The sequence below is a fragment of the Orbicella franksi genome, chromosome 9 (assembly GCF_964199315.1).
Source record: "Orbicella franksi chromosome 9, jaOrbFran1.1, whole genome shotgun sequence".
Classification (NCBI taxonomy): domain Eukaryota; kingdom Metazoa; phylum Cnidaria; class Anthozoa; order Scleractinia; family Merulinidae; genus Orbicella; species Orbicella franksi.
Window position 1 is genome coordinate 20,934,520 of NC_138153.1, and position 20,595 is coordinate 20,955,114.

General features: G+C 38.4%; 3 protein-coding genes across 7 annotated transcripts in view; 2 read left to right on the top strand and 1 right to left on the bottom strand.

Moving 5' to 3' along the window:
• Window positions 1-20,595, top strand: part of LOC145498010 (uncharacterized) — a 380,464-nt gene that overhangs the window by 121,951 nt on the left and 237,918 nt on the right. The window lies entirely within an intron of this gene.
• LOC145497882 (C2 domain-containing protein 3-like) overlaps window positions 1-20,595 on the bottom strand; it is a 280,776-nt gene that overhangs the window by 61,658 nt on the left and 198,523 nt on the right. For all 5 annotated transcript variants that reach the window (XM_081477749.1, XM_081477747.1, XM_081477748.1 and 2 more), the window contains one exon: window positions 7,278-7,333. In XM_081477749.1, the coding sequence (XP_081333875.1) occupies window positions 7,278-7,333 (56 nt within the window). The remainder of the gene's footprint in view (window positions 1-7,277; window positions 7,334-20,595) is intronic.
• Window positions 9,354-19,234, top strand: LOC145497905 (uncharacterized). Its single transcript, XM_081477782.1, has one exon. The coding sequence runs from the start codon at window positions 12,585-12,587 to the stop codon at window positions 15,045-15,047; it is 2,463 nt and encodes an 820-aa protein (XP_081333908.1). The 5' UTR covers window positions 9,354-12,584; the 3' UTR covers window positions 15,048-19,234.

The following is a 20,595-nucleotide window of genomic DNA, read 5'->3' on the forward strand; positions in this document are numbered from 1 at the left end:
AAAATCACAGTTATTAAGGCTCTAGCTGCATCACAATTTGTTTATATTCTGTCATCAACAATGTGATGTTCAAAATTGCTGAAAAAAACAATCTTCCTTTTAAATTCCTTTGGGATAACAAGGGCGAGGATATTAAGCAGACTGAAGTGATAGCAGATTACCAAGATGGAGGACAAAAGATGCTAGACATAATAGAATTTAATAAAGCCTTGAAAATTTCATGGATACTTTTAAAAGTATATTTCAAACGAATGCAAATCTAAATGGAAGTGCTTTTTTGATTTTCATTTATCTAAGGCAGGCAGGAAATTAGTTTTTCTCGGTAATTTGGCACCAAAAGATGCCAGAAAACTTTATTTAAAAGATGATGTCATCCAAGAACTTATTGAGCTGTGAACAGACTAAAATTATAGGGATTCCTTTGCCTCTCAAGCTAATTTCAGTACCATGGACTACCCTACGGACCCCCTCTACGGACCACCCTAAAACAGTGTAAAAATAATAAATAAAGATTCCACTTACGGGTTGTCTAATAGATTCAGACTCGTGTCGGTGATTTTTCGAGTGTTACACGGTGCAAATGTATCAGACTTGGGTTTTTAACACCCCACCCCCTCCCAAAAAAATGCCTAAAACCCATTTTCAGCGTAAGGAGATGCCGATGGTAAGAAGGAAAGTTCTTACATTCCATTCGTGGCTCAATCTGGCTATGGAGGATATAATATTTTCAGGCCGTTAATTGTTGTTTGTATCTGTTATTCTGCTGAGCAAATTGTGAAGCCTGCAACGAGTTCAATGGGAGAATGGGCTGAACAAAATGGTAGAGGGAAGAGAGCACAAATTTTGAGGCTTCCTGGAGACTTCCCCATACGTGTCTTTCATATACTTTCTGACCACAGCAAAGGAAATGGCAATGTGTAATGATTTAAATTGCACCCGAGCCTGAATCCAGGTCTGTTATATTTGCACAATGTAATGTTCGAAATTTTGCTGTCACAAGTAATCTATTAGACAACCCGTAACTGAAATATTGATCTATTATTTCTATTATATTTTGGGGGGTCCGTAGGGGGAGTCTGTGGACTGGTCCATAGGTAGTTCGCAGACCCGGTCTGTAGTGGGGGTCCACGGACCGGAGGTCAGTGTTTTTGGGTTACCCAACCTCAGCTATCAGGAGTGCTACAAGATCTCTGAAATTGACAATGCCAGGTGAAAAAACTGTAGAAATTTCAACAAACCAAGTCAAGCGGCTTACAAAATCCTCATCACCAAAGAGTGCACTTGCCCCCCAAAAAGCCAAAAGAAATGGATTCGAGACTGTGAACTCGTCGATGTGGAAAATTTGGACTGGGAGTCAGTTTATCTACTGGATAATTTAGTTTTATCAACTGGGTTGATAATGTAAATTGGCCATCATAAAGAGATTCCAAAGCTGACATTTTGAGTGTTAGCCCTTTCGTCAGAGCAAATCCAATGAAGCTCCGACGAAGGGCTAATGTTCGAAACGTCAGCTTTCGAATCTCTTTACAGTGGCCAATTCACATTATCAACCCAGTTGATAAAACCAAATTATCTTGCTATACTCCCCACCGACACAGCACCACAGTTTCTTTAGAAACTTACCCCATCTACCCAATTTATCTGCTACCTAGGACATGTACATTAAGCACGAAATTAAGGAACTTTAAGTTCAAATTTCTCCACAGGAGAATAGCTACAAACTCTTTCCTATTTAAAATTAAATTATTTAAATTAAATTAAATTAAATTTCTTGCCAAATGAGGATTTAGTCATGAGCTTTGACAGTACAGTAGAAATCCTGTAGTGCAATGTCGATGCTTTGGTATTTCAAAGCCTGCACATTATTGCAGAAGCAAGTGCGACACAATTTGCAGCTGTAACATTACTTTCTTGAAAACCACGGGACAGAAAATTTGCACTACTGCATGGGAAAACCTAGTGATTTCGTCTGGCTTGTTACATAGCATGCCTTCGGGTTTTATCATGTAGATACTCTGAGATTTCATTAGAAGCATTTTTGTTGACAGCATTTAGAACCTTTGGGTACAATTCTGAATGTGGCATGCCAGTTTTTGTCACATATTTGCCTTACCAAACATTTAGTCTTCTCGTCGCGAGGAATTCTTATGAGGACATTTCCAGGGTTGGTTTTATAAATAACTTTGACTTGGAGGCCGCCTAGGGGAAGATTATCTATGTGCACATACTGGTCAGGATTATTGTTATTTTCCTCCTCAAATGTTTCAAGCCTCTCTTACCCAAATTCCAAAGTTTTCCAAGAAGATTTTCTGTTGTTTGTTTTTGTCACAGGCGATAACACTTGAACCGATTTTGCAGATCTGGCATTTCCAGCAGATGGTTCTTTACTGGAGTTGCCTTTGTAGGAGTTGACTTGCTAATTTTACCTTGTATTGATTCCTGGACGAATGAATACAGTGATCCAAGGTTTCGAATCTTGCGAGCACAAGGATTACAAACGTGACTTGAATAATTCTCAAGTTTTAACTTTCTGGCAGATTTGCGTTAAAGTGCCACTGAAACGAAATTTTCGTACTCTCTTTTATTACCCCAATTTGTAGTTTCAAACGTGCTTAAAATAATGGTGAACTTTATTTCTGTCAAATCCTAACGGAAAGTGCTTTTTTTAGCTGCTGAAATCGACTTTTTGGAGCAAAACTGTGTCCGGGCTCTGGAACCGAATTTAAGGACCTTGTGACGTCACTGGTTGTATTCACGCAAGAAGCGCTATAGATTCTCTCTTGTTTTCACTTGATTTATTCAAGTCTATTTTTCATATTGTCGATACCTGCTAGTTTTCTACCTTGTAATTTCTGTCCAGTCTTGACAGGAAATACATATCATGAACGTTGGAGGGCGCCAAAGAGTGTAGATTCACCAAAATAAATGCTACAGATTAGAACAGCTCAATTACTTTTCGAACATTTTGAGTACTCGATTGGAGATTTCGAAGACGAGTGTGGCAACTTTTATATCACGTCCTAAAGCCTAAACACGATATTTAGTCGTCTGTTTTCAGCCTGGTTCTGAAATTTGGATTCTCACGTTTATCTAAGTTCTATTACACAAGGTTCGAATATATCCTCGGCAACTTTACTGCAGTAAAAGCCGTAAGCGCATCAGCCATCCGCATAATCACGAAGTTATTAACGGTCCACAAGCTTTGAGTCGAGTACTTCTTTGTACACAGAGGGCATCTTTTTATGATACTAATAAGTGAGAGTTCTTGTGGTAGACAAAATGTGTCTTTGAAAATTGTGATCCGCAGCAGGGTTTGCTTTATCGTTGCATACGTATCAGTGTAAACAAAGTGCGAATTTCGCTTCTCTTTTACACGTATCTCCCAATTGCAATATTTCACGGTCGATGGATTACTTTGAGTTCTTTAGCACATACTTATGTCTATGATCTTCATTTAATGGTATCCAAATTCAAAGCAATTCATTAAAACGTCACTAGTTTACACTCCTTTCGAAGGTTTATTAAACAGAATTTGAACTAATTTGCATATATCACCTTTCGCCGTCGACATTGTCACGCTTTCTCTCGTTTCCTGAAAACATACCTGTAGGGTCATGGCAGCTTAGTTTACCTTTATAGTTTAAATTCGCTCCCTCACATAAAAGAAGAGGGTTTCTTAAATTGTTGCTGATTTGATAACTTGTAGGATGTAACAGATGCAACTGGACTAAAGGTCACTGTAGCACAATCTCGTCTGCGGTGAAACTCACAAAGCGTCCGGTTTCCTCGAAGCGAAGCGACTCGAAACTCGAAGCGTTGTTGCTGCAATTCGTGCAGCAGCAGTCCGGATAATAATTTCAAAAGCCGCTTTCTCTTGTTTTCATGTCTTTTTTACTTTATGAGTGTAGGTATTGTTTAATTCAGTGGTGGCCATTTCACCAAGAGTCCCGATCATTTTGCGATCTAAGAACTCCCACTCGTTTGCTTGCTTACATAAAATATCCTGCAAATATCCAATTAAATAGACTGAAAAGCCCCAGGATCGACTCTCCACCTCTTCTTGTCTAAGGCTACTGTGATTATCTGCTTTACAGCTCTGAGATGTCCTTAAGGTGTTTTTGGGGGTGCTTCGAACAGTATTCTCTTCTCCCATAATCACTCTAAATTTTCAGCGCAGCATGAGAGTAATACAACCGGTGACGTCACTAGGCTGTTTTGGCCGCGCCAAGATGGCCGCCAATTTTGGGCTTAACCAGCCAACTTCGAACGGCTGAAAAAGCAGTTTTCGCTTACCGTATGCGAAAAAAAAGTCCGCAGTGTTTCCAAGTAAGGTTGAAACTTTATTACTAAGCAAAAATCTCACATACGAAAATTTCGTTTCAGTGGCACTTTAAACCTTCACCCTTGCAGTCCTCCCTTTTAGACAAATTGCCGGGAGTAGAAATATAGCTTGATTATAAATCACCTAATAATATACATGAAAAAATTACTCAATTCTGATTGGCTGAGAGCAGTGCAGTTCACATGTAACACTGGTGCAAAAAGTGTAACACAGGTGCAAAAAGTGTAACACCAGTGCAATTACACATCGTAATTCTGGATTATGATTGGCCGAAAGACAAAAGGAAATTTTCTAAGTCAATGATATCACGTAAAATGATGACAAAAATTTTGTGCAGAAACTTTAAAAAAGTTTTCTCAAATGAGAAAAAAATGATTTCAAGAAAGATCTTCCGGCAATTCCTCCACGCGAATTTTTTCATGTTTATATTATTAATAAGTAATCATACGGTTTTTCTCATTCAATTTGGAATTAATTTGCACTTGTGAGTTTTTCAAAAAGCTGAAATTGCACGAGCTGAGTGCAAATTAATTCCAAATTGAACGAGAAAAACCATGATTACCTATACAAAATTAACTTTGAAATTGCAATTACAAAGCCTGCATTGGTCGCCCAGAGTCATCGAGATTTTTCTGTTCCCACTGTACACTTGTTGTTTCAGACATATTTTGACAAGTTAAAGTTTGTTTTGGTTCAAAGTTCACTTCCGCTATGGAAGGCTGAAGATTTTCTTGGTTAATTTATGACAGCTGATGACAGCAAAATCCAAGGGTTTGTCTGCAAGCATTTCCTTCCTTCCTTCCCTTCCCCCCTCTTCTACTCGCTCCATTTTTTGTGCTGTAATTCTTTGCTCCCGATCTCCACAGAAACGCTTGCTACGCAAGCTAAGTTCTATTAGGCAAATATGTTTTGAACCAGTATAGGACTGTCCCCTGTAACCCGACTTTGTTTTGTAGTATAGCACTTAATGTTAAGGTACAAAACTGAGATTGTTTTTGAAACATGCTAAAAGTGTTAAAAAGTCATTAGAATCACTTTTCAATTTCTTAGGATTTCTAGTCAGACTGGTAATATCCTTGTTTCAGGTTAACCATGAGGTTTGGCTTTTATTCATGGAGTGTTACCCTTACCATAGTTGTTTGTTAAAGAAACAAAAAAAGATTTTTTTGTAAAATATAGAACAACTTCAGTAAAAGCAACGTCATTACAAATATTTAACCACCAGATCACAAAAAAACAGGTATATTTTCTCCTTAATACAAAATTCTTGTACTTGCAAAGATTAAATGTTTGTTTACAAGCAAGTTTTTTGCAAACTGACAATGGTCACCATAATTCTCCAGTTACTGTTGTATCTTCAAGTAACAGTTTATAAATGCAGATTATAATTCTAACCTTATGAAAGAAACTTCTAAAACAGGAAAAAATAAGGTATATTTGGTCCTTCTTGGAACATTTCTTCACCTTGCTGAGGATGATGAAGTCATCTTTTCCCTTTTCATTAGGATTTAAACTTCCAAACCTGCTTCACTGTTACAAACCCGACAAAATTGCCTGTTGTTGATTTACTGTGACTGGTAGCCATGTCAAACAACTTTTAATAACAGATTGTTTGTGGTATGTATTGCTGATTTTAGGCAGATTGTATGGCAGTTTTCATTTGAGTGAGCCTCGAAAGTCTCAAAATTGGAGCTCGAAAAAATGGTTTGGTGAGACTACAGTATCTTAGCCGCTATGATTGATGTGTGCATTTTATGTTGAAGAATTCTGAAGGAAAAGCATGGTAATAAAGCAAAGATAACTTAACAATACGAAAGCAAATATGTGTTTAACCAAAATGGTTGCCATGACTGCCTTGTTGATTCCCTCATGGTAGCACATGTCAAAATAACCCACTTAGGGTCCCCTATGTGTGAACATTTCAGCTTCTCAATCCATATTGCAAAACTCTGACTTGATGTTAAAATCTATTTACAACGTATTACACCATAAAAACATTTATTATTCTTTGCACTTGCTTATTGCCACGACAGTGACGTTTCTTTGGAATTTTAATAAGCCGAAGGGGGGAGGGGTGGTGGGTGGTGAGGCCACTTTCACTTCCGTCTATAGTCCACAATTTCTGTTCACAAACTTCTGTCAACATTTGCTTTGTCACAATACTCATTCATTGCTTACGCATGAATGAGCTAAAATGAAAAAGAACTTTCCTTGAAAACTACAATCAAATCCAGACAAAAAGTGGGGCAAAGAATCGAAAAGAAGTTCTCTGACAATGCAATGTGACTAGAGCTAGCAAGTACCATGCACAAAAATGTAGCAATGGCTGCCTTTACTTGAAAACAACGACGGAAAATACTAGTATCAAGTGTATCTCTCAGACTACTCATGCTCACAAAGATCTGTCACGTGACATTAAGTCCTCAAAACCACAAGATAATTGCTGACTATATGGGATTATGCAATACATTGCAAATCCCACAAAAATAATGTATCATTGAAATTAATGTTTTTGTGATTTAGTCTAAATCAAACGTGCATAATATATTTCTTTTATTTCTGTGTATTAAACTTGCCATAGATCTTAGTTTAAGGCATTGGTATTGGATTTTTTATATCACATCTTTAATAGTTCTATCTTTATTCTGAAAAGCCCTTTTGGGACGAATAAAGTATGTATGTATGTACATCTGGTTTGTGCAAAATTGTTTTCATAACCAATTTCATTTTTTTGTTTATTGTTTCCATGGAGATATCAATTGTCCTAAAGAATACATTATACCAACTCTCCTCGAGCAACTATCTCATACTCTTCAAGCTCTTGCATACGTCGATAACTTGATAGACAAATGCTTAACAAGAAATTCAACCAGCTCCAAATTATTAGTCACCTTAGCTTAAATTATGATTGCATTGCCAAAATAATGGTACTTACCAAATTCTTGGCCTCTTGATAAATGAGCATTTTCACTTTCTTTTTCACCTCTCACTCTACCATTAAGGTATATGAAGAGAAAATATTTTAACATGACAGTGATGACAAATGTAACATATTGGGTATAATTTCCAGAAAAAAATTTGGACACACCTGCAATGGATGGTATGAGCAAACAATGCTTCAATTGGGGGTCATTTTCAACCAAACTGGTAGCCTCAAAGTTTTTAGAATTTATATTTATATTACAAGTCATGACATTTGATCAAATTCCATTTTGTAAAACCTTGGTAGGTTATTTATGGTTTAGTATGTTACTATAAGCATCTTCTTCAAATTAAATTAAAAACATCATATGACAATCGGTTGACAGGCTATTTTGTTTTAGCTTTGAAAATTGTCACAAGTTAAACACGGAATTGCTGTGATCGTCAACAATTCATACCAATCAATTGATGTCAATCATGCCTGGCTATATATAATTCTACTCTGTCACTGCACTGAGGGCTCACATGACAGATAGCATTGCACCTGCGAGAACTAACTGTGTTGCCACCTTTGAAAGCAAACAGATGTTTGATCCAACATCAGGACCCCATTGATAACAGTACTTTGTACTGAAGGGTTATCCTGGATAAATGTTTGATTATTATTATTATTATTATTATTATTATTATTTATTATTATTATTATTATTATTATTATTATAAATGTCAAGCCCAAGGGGAAAAAAGACTTTTCAAAACAAACACATAGCAGTGAATGTCAAAGTTGTTGATGGTGTTGTTGGTGCCAAAACAGTAAAACTTCACTGTAAAAATCGTGAGATATCACACCAACTGTAAAAATCTGAATAAAAATAATACAATGGGATATTTAAAAAATAAAAAATGAAACAAATCGAAATAAAACTAATAAAATGGAATATTACTAACTATCAACTAACTTTGATTTAAAACTATCTACAAATGTTGTATTCACAATATCCTGAGGAAGACAGTTCTATTCATTGATTGTTTGTGGGAAGAAAGAAAACTTAAAAATATCTTTCTTTGCTCTAGAACTATAAACTTAAAAGGGCTCCAACGGGTTCTTCGTTCATCATTTTGTTTTAGGTGGGCTTCTACTAAAAAATCTGTGAGACTGTGTGAGAATTTATACATAAAAGATAGTTGATGTTGAGGTAAGAAATATGTCGGCACAATCTATTGGCATTATAAGCGGGTAACTAACCAATTTGCCCCTCAGTGGCAATGCATAACCTCAGATCCTTTCATACTTAATAGTGTGAGTTTGAGAATTGAGATGCTGCTGAAAGAAATACACTTTCCACAACAAGAGCAGGAGGTCAATGACAAGGAAATTGACAAGCTGCTGATTAAAGGTGTTATTTCAGAAACTACACATTGTCCTGGTAAATACATTTCTACTATATTTGTATGCCCTAGGAAAGATGAGGAGTATAGATTAATTCTTAATTTGAAGAATTTGAATGAACATGTGGAGCACCAGCATTTTAAGATGGATACCCTAGAATCAGCAATTGGGCCTATGACTCCCAATGGGCGTGCCAATTCACGATGAAGAGAAACAATTTTTGAGGTTTTGCTGGAAAGGTTGATTGTTTCAGTTCACCAGCTTACCAAATGATCTGGCTTGTGCACCCAGACTCTTTACAAACTTTTTTTAAGCTAGTGTATGCTATGCTACACCAGAAGGGTCAATTGAATGTTGGCTACATTGATGACTCTTATGTCCATGTACAGTTCAAGGGGAGAGCACTGAGGACTGGCAAGCCAATATTAATGATACTTGTGATTTATTCACAAAGTTGGGTTTTATTTTACTGCTGGTGAAGTCAGTCCTAAAGTCATTTCAATTCCTTATAATATTTCTGGGATTGGTCTTGGACTCAGTTAATATGACTGTCTCCCTAATACAGGAAAAGATCCAGTGCATTAGGGAAAGTTGCAAGAAAATGATGGAACTCATTGAACTACCAATCCAGAACAAGCAAGCTTTATAGGCCCGCTCGTATCAAGTTTCCCTGGGGTCTTATCTAGACTACTGTTTTATAGACACCTTGAGATGGACAAAACTACTGCCTTGACACAAAGTAAAGGCAATTACATTGCTCAAATGAGAAAGCATTTCAGAGATAAAGCGGTGGCATGATAACATACCAACTGTCAACTACCCCATATTATTGACTAATTGAAAGGTTCGTGTAATCATTTATACTGATGCATCAACTAAAGGATGGGGGACAGTTTGGACTTTAGACATTTTGCAAAAAATAATGAGCAAGGCATCCATGTTCAGATTTACTCAGATAACTCTAAAACTGTGAACTGTATTAATGCTATGGGGGTATACATCCTAGAGAATGTAATACTATTGCTAAAGATATTTGACAATGGTGCATAGATAAACAAATATGGTTGACAGCTCCGCATATTCCAGGGACAAAAAAATGTTGAGGCAGACTGAGAATCTCATGTTTTCTCAGACAACAAGGAATGGATGATAAGACCTGACATTTTCCAGCAGATTACAGAAATCTGTGGGGAGCCCTCCATAGATCTCTTTGCATCCAGACTAAATCACCAGGTCTCATGTTATGTATCTTGGAAAACAAATCCAGGGGCAGCTTTTATTGATAATTTTTCATTAAAATTGGATGTCTTTTATGCAATTTGTATTCACCTTCACTGTAAATATGTCACCTGAGCACCCTGCTGACCCACCATTGCAGGATTAAGCATTACACTAATTAAAGTTAAAGTGAAAGATAAACAGTTTTTCTATGCTTCCCCCTGCCCCTTTCAGTTTAATTGCCAGATGTCTACAGAAGATACAGATGGATTAGGCAGAAAGCTTCATGATATTTCCAATGTGGCTAAGCCAAAGTTGGTACCCCAAACTTCCTTGCATGTTAGTGGATGTCCCATGAGTAATACGATCACAATGGACTGCCTTGCAAATCCCAGGGATGAAACAAGAAGTTCACCCCTTAATCAAGAAAATGGTTCCGATTGTTTGCAGATTGTCTAGCATTCCTATGAGACACGGGGATTTTCTCATAAGGCAGCCTCTTTTATCTTACAGTTCTGAAGGAAAGGAAATACTAAGCAGTACTCCTACTACATCAAATGATGGCCTACATATTGTCATCAAAAACAGATTGATCCAGTTTTTGCCACTGTTCCCCAGTAGCTAAATATTTCAGTGGAGTTATTTGAGTTGGGCATTGGTTACTGCGGCATTAGCACTGTGAGGTCTGTTCTATCCAGTCTCATAAAACCCGTTGACAGGATAACATTTGGAGCACAAGAAAGTGTAAAAAGGTTAGTGTGAGGAGTTTATGAAGCAGGACCCTCCAACACAAGATATGCTGAGACATGGGATGTTAGCAAGGTCCTGAACTACCTTAGGTCAATCTCAACAATAGACTGCTCTCTAAAGGATCTGACATTAAAATTAGCCTCCTTAATGCCACTGGAATCAGCTCAACGGGGGCAAACTATTCCCTACTTGTCGCTGGAAGATATGGTTGTTACTGAAACTTCTGTGACTTTTATCATTTCCAGACTTATAAAACAATCTAGGCAGACTGATTAAAAAACATCGCTGTTGTAACGTTTGCAGCATACCCAGAAAACTCCCACATTTGTGACCGTGAACGGGAAAACGTACCTTAACGGTTATCCGTTAAACGGTCGCTAACGGACGGATAGCTAACGGATAGTTAACGGTCTTCACAGCATTCTAGCGTTTTGTCCTAACGGTCTAACGGTTATCTAAGTGTGCCTAACGGATGATCAAAGCGTTCTAACGCTCTCTCCTAACGTTCTAACGGCTAACTAAGTATGCCTAACGGATGAAGAAACCGTTCTAACGGTTGCGCAATTTGTTCTAACGGATGACTGGAGCCGTTTAACGGTTGTCTAACGGTTTGATCAGTAGCACGTTTGTCACGCGCTAATGGAAAAATCACAGATTTGCTTGAATCTTTTAAGAATTTCTCGGCGCACAATGATCAGATCTGCTTGAGACTTTCCAAAAGTGTTACACACGTGTTAAAGATGGTTTTGGGCTAAATAGAAGTAGAATAAAGGATTTTTGAAAAAATATAATCGGAGCCGAATTGTTAAGTTAGCGACAAAAACATGGCGTCACGCGTAACGTACGTGGGCTTCACTGTTCACTGTTTTCTTGTTTTTGCCAACTTAAGTTTCATTTATAACCGTAAGACTTCACAGATGATGGAAAAGGTTCCTTTTTAAGCAAAATGGCAAACAAAATCCTGAAAATTGGTGCTAAATCTTCCTTAAAATCAACAAAAGTGTTCACCATATGATGCATCACGCTTCAAGCTTGGGAGACACAGGTAATTTTCAATTCATTGTGCGAGCTATAATTCCTGAGTTACAGAACAATTTAACCTCAAAATGTAATGCTCATAAGTTGCTTTTCACTTTCCTTCCGCCTTTGTGTTTATATCGAAACGTTGCCGAGATTTGAATTTTTTTCTGCGTTCTAAACAGTTGGCAAGCGGTGTGATCTGGCGTGCAATAATTCTGATCATTAAATTTCCCAGTCGCATTGTTTACGACAAGTGCGCTGGAGCGTGTCAATGTTGACATAATCAAAATGCTCAAATGACAAGCTAAATTTTGGTACCAAAATCGATTGAATCTGTTAAAAGCTGACGAAAATATTGGCTATAAAGTTTGTTCGAAACATAAGGTCGACAATTTTGATCCTGAGGAAGGTAAGCGATCGAATTTCGAGCAAAGACAAGCGCAACGCTCTGGCCATTTTGGCAGCTTCCATTCCTTCCAACTCATCCTACAGTCTACAGAATCGATGAGCATTGTTTTAGATTTCCTTATTAGGAAGTAAAATATTTCATCAAGTAAGGAAATGAGCAGGAAACTCCCTGAGCACAAGCCGCTTGTTTCAAGCACGTAGTCAAGTATTGTGTTGTTCGCAAGCACAAGGCCGTAAAATTGAATGCAACGATTATGGATTCTGGAGTTTCTAGGATTCAGATGTGGCGAGAACAAAAGAAGAAGGAAAGACAAGAGAAAAGAAGAGCACATTATGAGCAAAACCAAGAGGAAATTATTCAAAAGGTCGTGAAAGCCAGAAAGAAAAGTCCAGAAGCCAGAAAGAAAAGTCGAGAAGCCAAGAGCGGACAACTACAGTATGTTCCAATCAAAGACGCCACAAAGAAATGTCGGCGCGAACGAAACCAGCAGAAGTTAGCTTCAGAAAATAAAGGAAAACTTGAGCGAGAGAAAGATGGCTAGAGAACGAAGTAAGCAATACCGTCAAAAAAAGAAAGACCAAAATACACAGGTTCAAGTGGCGGAAGCCACACGGATCGAAGTTACTGGTACGCCGTTCCCAAACAGGATGGCCAAGAAACGTGCCATTGGACGAGCTAAGAAGGGTCTCCCAGATACCCCGGAGAAGAAAGCAGAAATAATGGCAGCTATATCAAAAAGTCCACGGACGAGGAAAGTGCTCGAGAAACGCGGATTAATAAAAACGCCAGAAGAGGAGAAAGAAGTGATTGCACTAAAAGCGCTTGCTGGTGATCTCACCCAAGGCCTTAAAGCCGTCAAAAATGACAAGTCAAACAAAGGAAGAGCTGCACTTGGAGCGGCAAAATCACTTTCTTTTGGTGAAAATGGTAAAAAGAGTAGAAGCCAGAAGACACTTTCGAAGCTCATAGCCTTAGATAGAAGAAGCATCAAGTCGGGAATTGAGAAACGCGAAATGATCTTGAAAGGTGAAGAGCCAAGCTGGCTTGAAACCAAACGAAAAACCAGGCGGGATGCAGTCACTGAAGAAACCAAAGAGGTTGTTTATGATTACTGGAAAATGGTGGCAAGTAGACTGACAGGAAACAAGAAAGACTTGATAAGAAAACAAGTTGGAGTGAAAACGTGGGTTGAACATCTGAAACACGTGCTTGAAAAAACCCAAACGGAAGCTTACGTTGAGTTTGCATCAATGCACCCAGAGATAAAGATATCTCAGCGAAAATTTCAAAACCTGAAGCCTTATTTTGTTAGGGGAGCAAGGGAACGAGATAGACAGACCTGCATGTGTCGCCAGCACGTTGAACTTCAAATTGTCTTCAAAGACTGCATGAAGTTTAGGAAGAGAGTGATCGATGAAAGCAGAGAAGCTAATCAAGCAGTTACAGAAGTGTATACCTCAGTTGGAAATATTATTGAACAAACACTTTGCCCCAAACCTGAAGACCAAGACTATCATAAATTGAAATGCTTGAAAAGGGAGTGCAGAGACTGTGGAGTTCACAACTTGGTTTTGCTGCCAGAGGAGAAAGGTGTTGGCAATCACGAAGTGAAATGGAAGCGGTACGACTATGTGTCAACTAGAAAACTTACCACTGAAGGAAAAGACATGAAAAAAATAGCCCTTGTTGAGAAGTGCACAGGACCAAAGGAACTGTTCGATTATTTCATTCAGCTTTTAGGACAGTTTCCTTACCATTCCTTTCTTGCTAAATGGCAAAGGGAACAGCTAGATTCTCTTCTTGAAAACCTTCCTCTTGATCAAGCCGTGTGCATCCATGACTATTCTGAGGGTTGTGCCTGTCGGTTTCAAGATGAAATCCAGTCCCAATACTTTGATGTAAACAAAGTAAGTCTTCATGTAACAATTCTTTACAGGCATTCAAATGCTGAGGTGGATGGTGTCCAGAGCACAGAAGAGGAACCAGCAATTTGTAAGGAGCATTTGTTTGTAATCTCTGATGACGTCACCCAGGATCATGACTCTGTCCTTCACATCCAGAAGTTAATTTCAAAGCATTTAGAAGAATCCAACTGCACCATTAAGAAAATGCATGAATTCACAGATGGATGTGCAGGACAGTACAAGAGCCGGCACTGTTATGGTGACCTATCCCTGGCAACTCTTGGATACACAGTCCAGCAAAACTACTTTGCCACCTCCCATGCAAAGGGAGAACAAGATGCAGCTGGCTCCCATGTCAAACAGAAGGCGACCTCAGCAGTTCTCTCCAGGAAAGTCACACTATCAAACGCAAAAGATCTTTGTAACTTTCTGAAAGAGAACTTCTCTGAACCAGCTGTTTCCTCATTTCCTCCTTGGCAGAAGTCAGTGCAGTTAAAGCGGCGTGTCTTCTTCTATTTGCCTTCTAGTGGAGAACTGAGTGTTGCACGTAACAGGGAAGGTGGAAGATTCTGCACTGTCAAAGGCATCCGACAACTACACTCTGTAAGGACTTGCAGTGAACAGCTAAAAGTCTTCACGAGGGAAAGATCTTGTTACTGCCATGGTTGCATTGTTGAGAATTTTGACAGCTGTGAAAATAAGGAATGGGTGGGCAACTGGAAGGAGATTGTTCTGTCAAGAGAGCCCTCAGGTGTCATGACCAGAACAACTGAAGATGCAAGCACCATTGAACATTCAGTTCAAGTTGCTGACCTGGCAACGAAAGACAGTATTGTGGCTGTGGCAGCTGAAGAGGACAGCCACTATGATTACTACCTCCTTAAAGTTACTAGCAGTGGAGTCATTTCCCTTCAAGAAAACTTTGAGGATCCTTATAGTGGAAGCATTTATTCGAAAGGACAGGCTGTTCTTCTCGGAAATTTCTTTTTAAGGGAGAACATTATTGATCGCACATACAAACTAGATGATAAGGTCGCAGGAGTATTCCCAGGAACTGTGCGGTACATTTGTGGACCACTTGTGTCAAAGTGAAGGAGGGGAAGGCCAATTTATCAAGTTCCATTGGATGAACATGAACAAATTCTGGCATCCCTTTAACTGTTTTTGTCTTAAGTAGCTTGTAATTAACATTTTTTGCCAAAATGTTCCTTAAATACGGTATTTATGCATTTTTTACAAAAAAGGGCGTGGCCGCATTGCATCATGGGTAATAGAAAATTAGCTTAAAATGCATCTGAATTGACTGAAATGACATAATTTCAAGATAGGAACCAATTTCCTTCACTTTCTGACTTATTTCTAACAAGAAATGATTCTTAAATAAATTTTTCAATTTTACCCCAATGTTACACCTTTGTACATCAGAACTGTGCTACTGATCTTTACATCTAAGGACTTCTAACGAACGAATAGCGTAGCTTTCAGTCCGATGTTAGAAACACATAATCGTGCCAAACCATTATTAGTCTTACACTCACGATTTTTAGAAAAAACAAATCACAAAGTGCCGATTTCATCAGTCGTCGACGAGACAAACATTAATAAAATTATTTCCACGGTGAGCATTGAAAACAAAACTCAGTGATGTAAACTATCACTTCCTTATCGAGACAGAATAACTCAGAATTCGAGTCCTATATTATCATGTGGGACGCGAACCTAACGTCGCTAGACCCGTGTGTAAACAATTTAACTCGCCAGTCGGGACGAACATTTTTTATTGCTTTACTCAAATGAATTTGTCGCTTGTACTAATTTTTACATAATGACTTTGCCTAGAGTTTTGTAAAAGTAACTGTTTTATCCAGCTGTGGATTCACGAGAGATTAGGCTTTCTTGACAGAGCATGCATGCGAAAAGCGGTACCTTTTGAGGTCACGAAGCTAGTCTCGAAGCGACAGGCGTTTTGTTGGGGCTAGTTCCATCCGATAAAGTTGTTTTTGTCACATACATGTAGTTTAAAATTGGTTTCTTCTGATTCAGAGTCAGACAACAGTCTATCAAAATATTCATCAAACTTTCCACCGGAATATGGCCGTTTCTCACATCTTAGAATGTGTAAATAACTTTATGCAAATTTTTGAACCCGCGCACTTTGTGAATTGACACGTGATCAGTGTTTACTTCGTAGAACATCTTTATCCGTCGCATGGCCATTTTGGTTGAGTTTTCTCTGTGTTTGTTTCGTCCGTTTATGGCATTTGTTAAGAGGCATGACAAAAACTACTGGATAGTTTTTTTTTGGCAAAACATCCTTTCATTTCAAAGAAATATGCAAATTGCCAAATTCCGTTAAAATCGTCATTTGACGCACCATTTTATTAAACAAGTTTGAGGGCCTCGCATGCAAAACCGCATCAATCTTCCGTCTTTGAAACACTCAAATATTTTTGTGCAATGTTTCAATGTGTACTGGGTTGATTTTAGGCAATGTTGCGTTGTCTTTTTGGGTGCAAAATAATTAAATTTCGAAGACATGTATTTCATTCACTTAAAAGTACTTCGTGTATATAATTAATTTTCACCATGTGCGAAACCTTCAAATGGATTAAGCTTCTGGTGGTTGAATCGCAGAAGGATGATCTACAGATTCCTGTAAAAATTTCTTTGGGCAAATGATTGTGAGCGACGCGAGAGCTTTTCGAAGTACGTCAAAAATGCAAATATCTGACCATTCCCTCATCAAATTTCAATTTACGGGTTAGACGTATGTTTTAGCATGCGCCACATGACTTGACAATTGTTAAGTTGAAATAGACACAGAGCTGATAATTTCGAAATGCTCTTACCTCATGTGCTGTAAAAGGCAGGTCCAAAGCCGATTTGACGTGTTTCTCTCACCATTCGTCGCACATAAAGCAGAAGTTTGCTTTTGTTTACACAACGTCCGATGTACATCGCCAACTGTCAACTTATTTAATGGTCGAATACCATGAATCTGTGACCCTCTTTTGACACATATGATCACCACTGCATCTAAGTCAAAAATGGCTAAGTCATTTGTAGATAGTTGCTTGCTTTGCACTGCACCAAAATATTACGTTTTGATCGTCATGGTTTGATGGCTTGAATCCTTGCTTGCAGCGGTTCCTTGTTCGTCACGCAATGCTGTCATCCCATTTGAGGGGGTAGGGGTAGGACAATTTCTATCCCAATACATAAGGCTCCGTAAGGCTGGGAACCACTGGGAGCACACAATCGTGTTGAGTAGGAAGAGATTAAATTAAGAAATGAGAAGAATGAATAGTTTACCATTACCCCTGTTGTTATCTTTCACTCGACCACCACTACCTACATGCCCTGCGTAATACTGTAACGCTAAACTCATACCTAGGTCTTTTCACGCTGTGCAATTATTTTAAGTTTACATGTAATACAGTGGGCTACCCCCGGGGAAATGGGTGGTGACTGTTTAATGGGGCTAGCCGCTTAAATAGAGGTTGGTGTACCTTGAATATTTAATTTTTCACTATCGGGTTATAAATTTCTTGGTGAACATGGAGTCAATTCAAGACAATCATGATCGACGTGTATTTGAATTATCACTCGTCATGCACCTTCAATTTCAGACTCTTATCTGCCATCGCCCTTTCCAAAACAAAGTTTTTAAATTTTGGGTAGCTGCTTAATAGGGGTAAAGACAATAATGAAACCCTTATCGGAATGACCAAATGGTGGCCACGGAGGTAACCGGTCAATAGGTGTTTTATTTGCAATATTTTACTGACAATAATTTTGGACTGTATTGACAACAGTCCTCTATTTCCTGTTACAAACATACCAATGCCTCGCCACAAGGCAAACAAAATACGCCAAATAAAATGGCCTGGCCAGGGCTATTTACTCACGTAATTACTAATTAAATTTAGTCTGTTTTTCTCACGAATTAGACACGTTGCGATTTTCTATTTTTATTTCAGCTAGTTCTTGCTTCATTGATCTATAATTTGTTTCATAGCGATTTTTTTAAAATTCTAGTGAGTACAGGCACTAGCTTTATCAGCTGTTGTCTGAAACATCAAAACTTACAACAAACATGATTTGGACCTAGGCCACGTACACTATAGAATACGATTATATAAATATACACATGTTATTATACATATGAATAAACAGATGAACAATTATTAAATTGTTTCATTTATCCTGAGAGTGCTCTATACAAAATAGATCAAAATGTGCAGCATATGCCGTGACAGCATTGCGTGACGAATAAGTAACGGCTGTAAGATTGTGGCTGTGCTGACACGCTTATCAGCAATGGTCAGCAATCGATCAAACGTACTATTTTGGCGCAGTCCAAAGCAAGCAACTATCTACAAATGACTCAACCGTTTTTGACTTAGATGCAGTGATGTTCATATGGGCAGAAAGATGGTCACAGATTCATGATATTCGACCAATAACAGGTTGACAGTTGGCAATGTACATCGGACGTTAACCTTGTGTAGACAAAAGCAAACTTCTGCTTTATGTGCGACGAATGGTGAGAGATCGCCTAGAAACACATCAAATCGGCTTTGGACCTGCCTTTTGCAACAAATAAGGTTAGAACATTTTGAAATTATCAGCTCTGTGTCTATTTCAACTTATTATAGGTCAAGTCATGTGGCGCATGCTAAAATATACATCTAACCGTAAATTGAAATTTGACGACGGATGGTCAAATATGTGCATTTGTGACGTACTTTGAAAAGCTCTCGCGTCGCTCACAATCATTTGCCCAAAGAAATTTTTACAGGAATCTGTAGATCATCCTTCTGCGATTCAACCACCAGAAGCTTAATCCATTTGAAGGTTTCGCACATGGTGAAAATTAATTCTATACACGAAGTACTTTTAAGTGAATGAGATACATGTCTTCGAAATTTAATTATTTTGCACCCAAAAAGACAACGCAACATTCCCTAAAACCAACCCAGTACACATTTAAACACTGCATAAAAATATTTGAGTGTTTTAAAGACTGAAGAATGATGCGGTTTTGCATGCGAGGCTCTCAAACTTGCTTAATAAAATGGTGCGTCAAATGACGATTTTAACGCAATTTGGCAATTTGCATATTTCTTTGAAATAAAAGGATGTTTTGCCCAGAAAACTATCCAGTAGTTTTTGTCATGCTCTAGCCTATCTACCATAAGAATATGAGCGAAATCGAATTTTCGACCCTTGCCGCAAAATTAAGAATTTGTCTGATTTTTACAGGCAGGCACTCTTAAGTATTTTTAACTTTCGTTTGTTCACAAATTACAGTAACAAATTACAAGCTCTCGAAACAACTGGACTTTGCCGAATAAATAAAACAGTTCATATAATGACGATCGTAGTTAGGATTTTACATGTCGTCAGGCTGTTTGTTGGAAGCGGCAAACGTGTTTTGTTTTGGATCGTGTATAACAATTATAGCATGAAGGCTTTATTGAATTTCATTCGAGTTGTATTTATCAATCAGGGCATCAAAAAATAGTAATCGCCAAACTTCTCGTCGAAAGATAGTTACCTCTCATGATTGTTTTGAACTAAATGGAAGCCAAGAGCTGCTCTCGTTTCACACTATGTTAGGCTACCACATTCTACTTCAATGCATGTCATGCCATTCTAATGGAATCGTTACCCGTTTAACGGATGCTAGTTTATTCTAACGGATCCTAACGGCTTCTCTAGCCGTTCTAACGGATACAGAGTTTTTGCTAACGGTTATGCTGGCCCATCTAAGGGTCTGATGCTAACGGCTAACGGATACATGTCTCTTGCTAACGGTTGCACTCTCCGTTCTAACGGCCTGATGCTAACGTCTAACGGTTGGGCTAACGCCTCTAACGTTTTTAAGAAACGTTCTAACGGATGACTAACGGATGCTTAATGCTTTTGCCCGTCTAACGGATAAGCGTTAAGGTACGTTTTCCCGTTCACGGTCACATTTGAGTTGTTTCTACATTAAGGGCCTATCTTGATCACACCTCTACCTTACCTGGAGGTGCACAACAATAATTTATTTGTTAGTTACTCCATGCTGTTTACAGCGGTTTCGTGGGACACCGCAGGTAGCTGGGTCAAAACAGTCATGGAAAAATCCGGGATTGATATCAACATTTTTAAGCCCCAGAGTACTAGGGCTGTTTCTAAGGTGTTTAGAAAATCTGTCCAATTAGAGCATATTCTATCAGTTGCAGGGTGGAGCTCATGACACATTTGCCAAGTTTTATAAGAAGCCTGTTATCAACACAGATAGCTTTACTAACATTTTGTTACAAAATTAAAGTCACTAAACTATTTTTGGCTATAAAGAAATGCTTTTTCGGTTTGGGTTATTTTGTTCATATGTGCAGCATGCTCATGTGAGATCTCAGTGCAGTGACGGAATATAATTTGAAAATTAAACGAGACTTACCTGTAAGTTGAATTTCAATTGTAATTCAGACTATCCTTCACTAAGCACTGAGGGATTAGCTGCCCTCCCATGTTAGGCCCTGCCACATTTTTGACAGGGAGCTTCTCCACTGCACACATGGCAAAAGCTTTAAAAACTGAGTTTGTACAGGTGCAGTGCTATCTCTCACGTAATTCCTCAGTGCTCAAT

Coding starts and splice junctions, on each gene's coding strand:
- LOC145497905 (XM_081477782.1), top strand. CDS start 12,585: ATGGCTAGAGAACGAAGTAAGCAATACCGTCAAAAAAAGAAAGACCAA.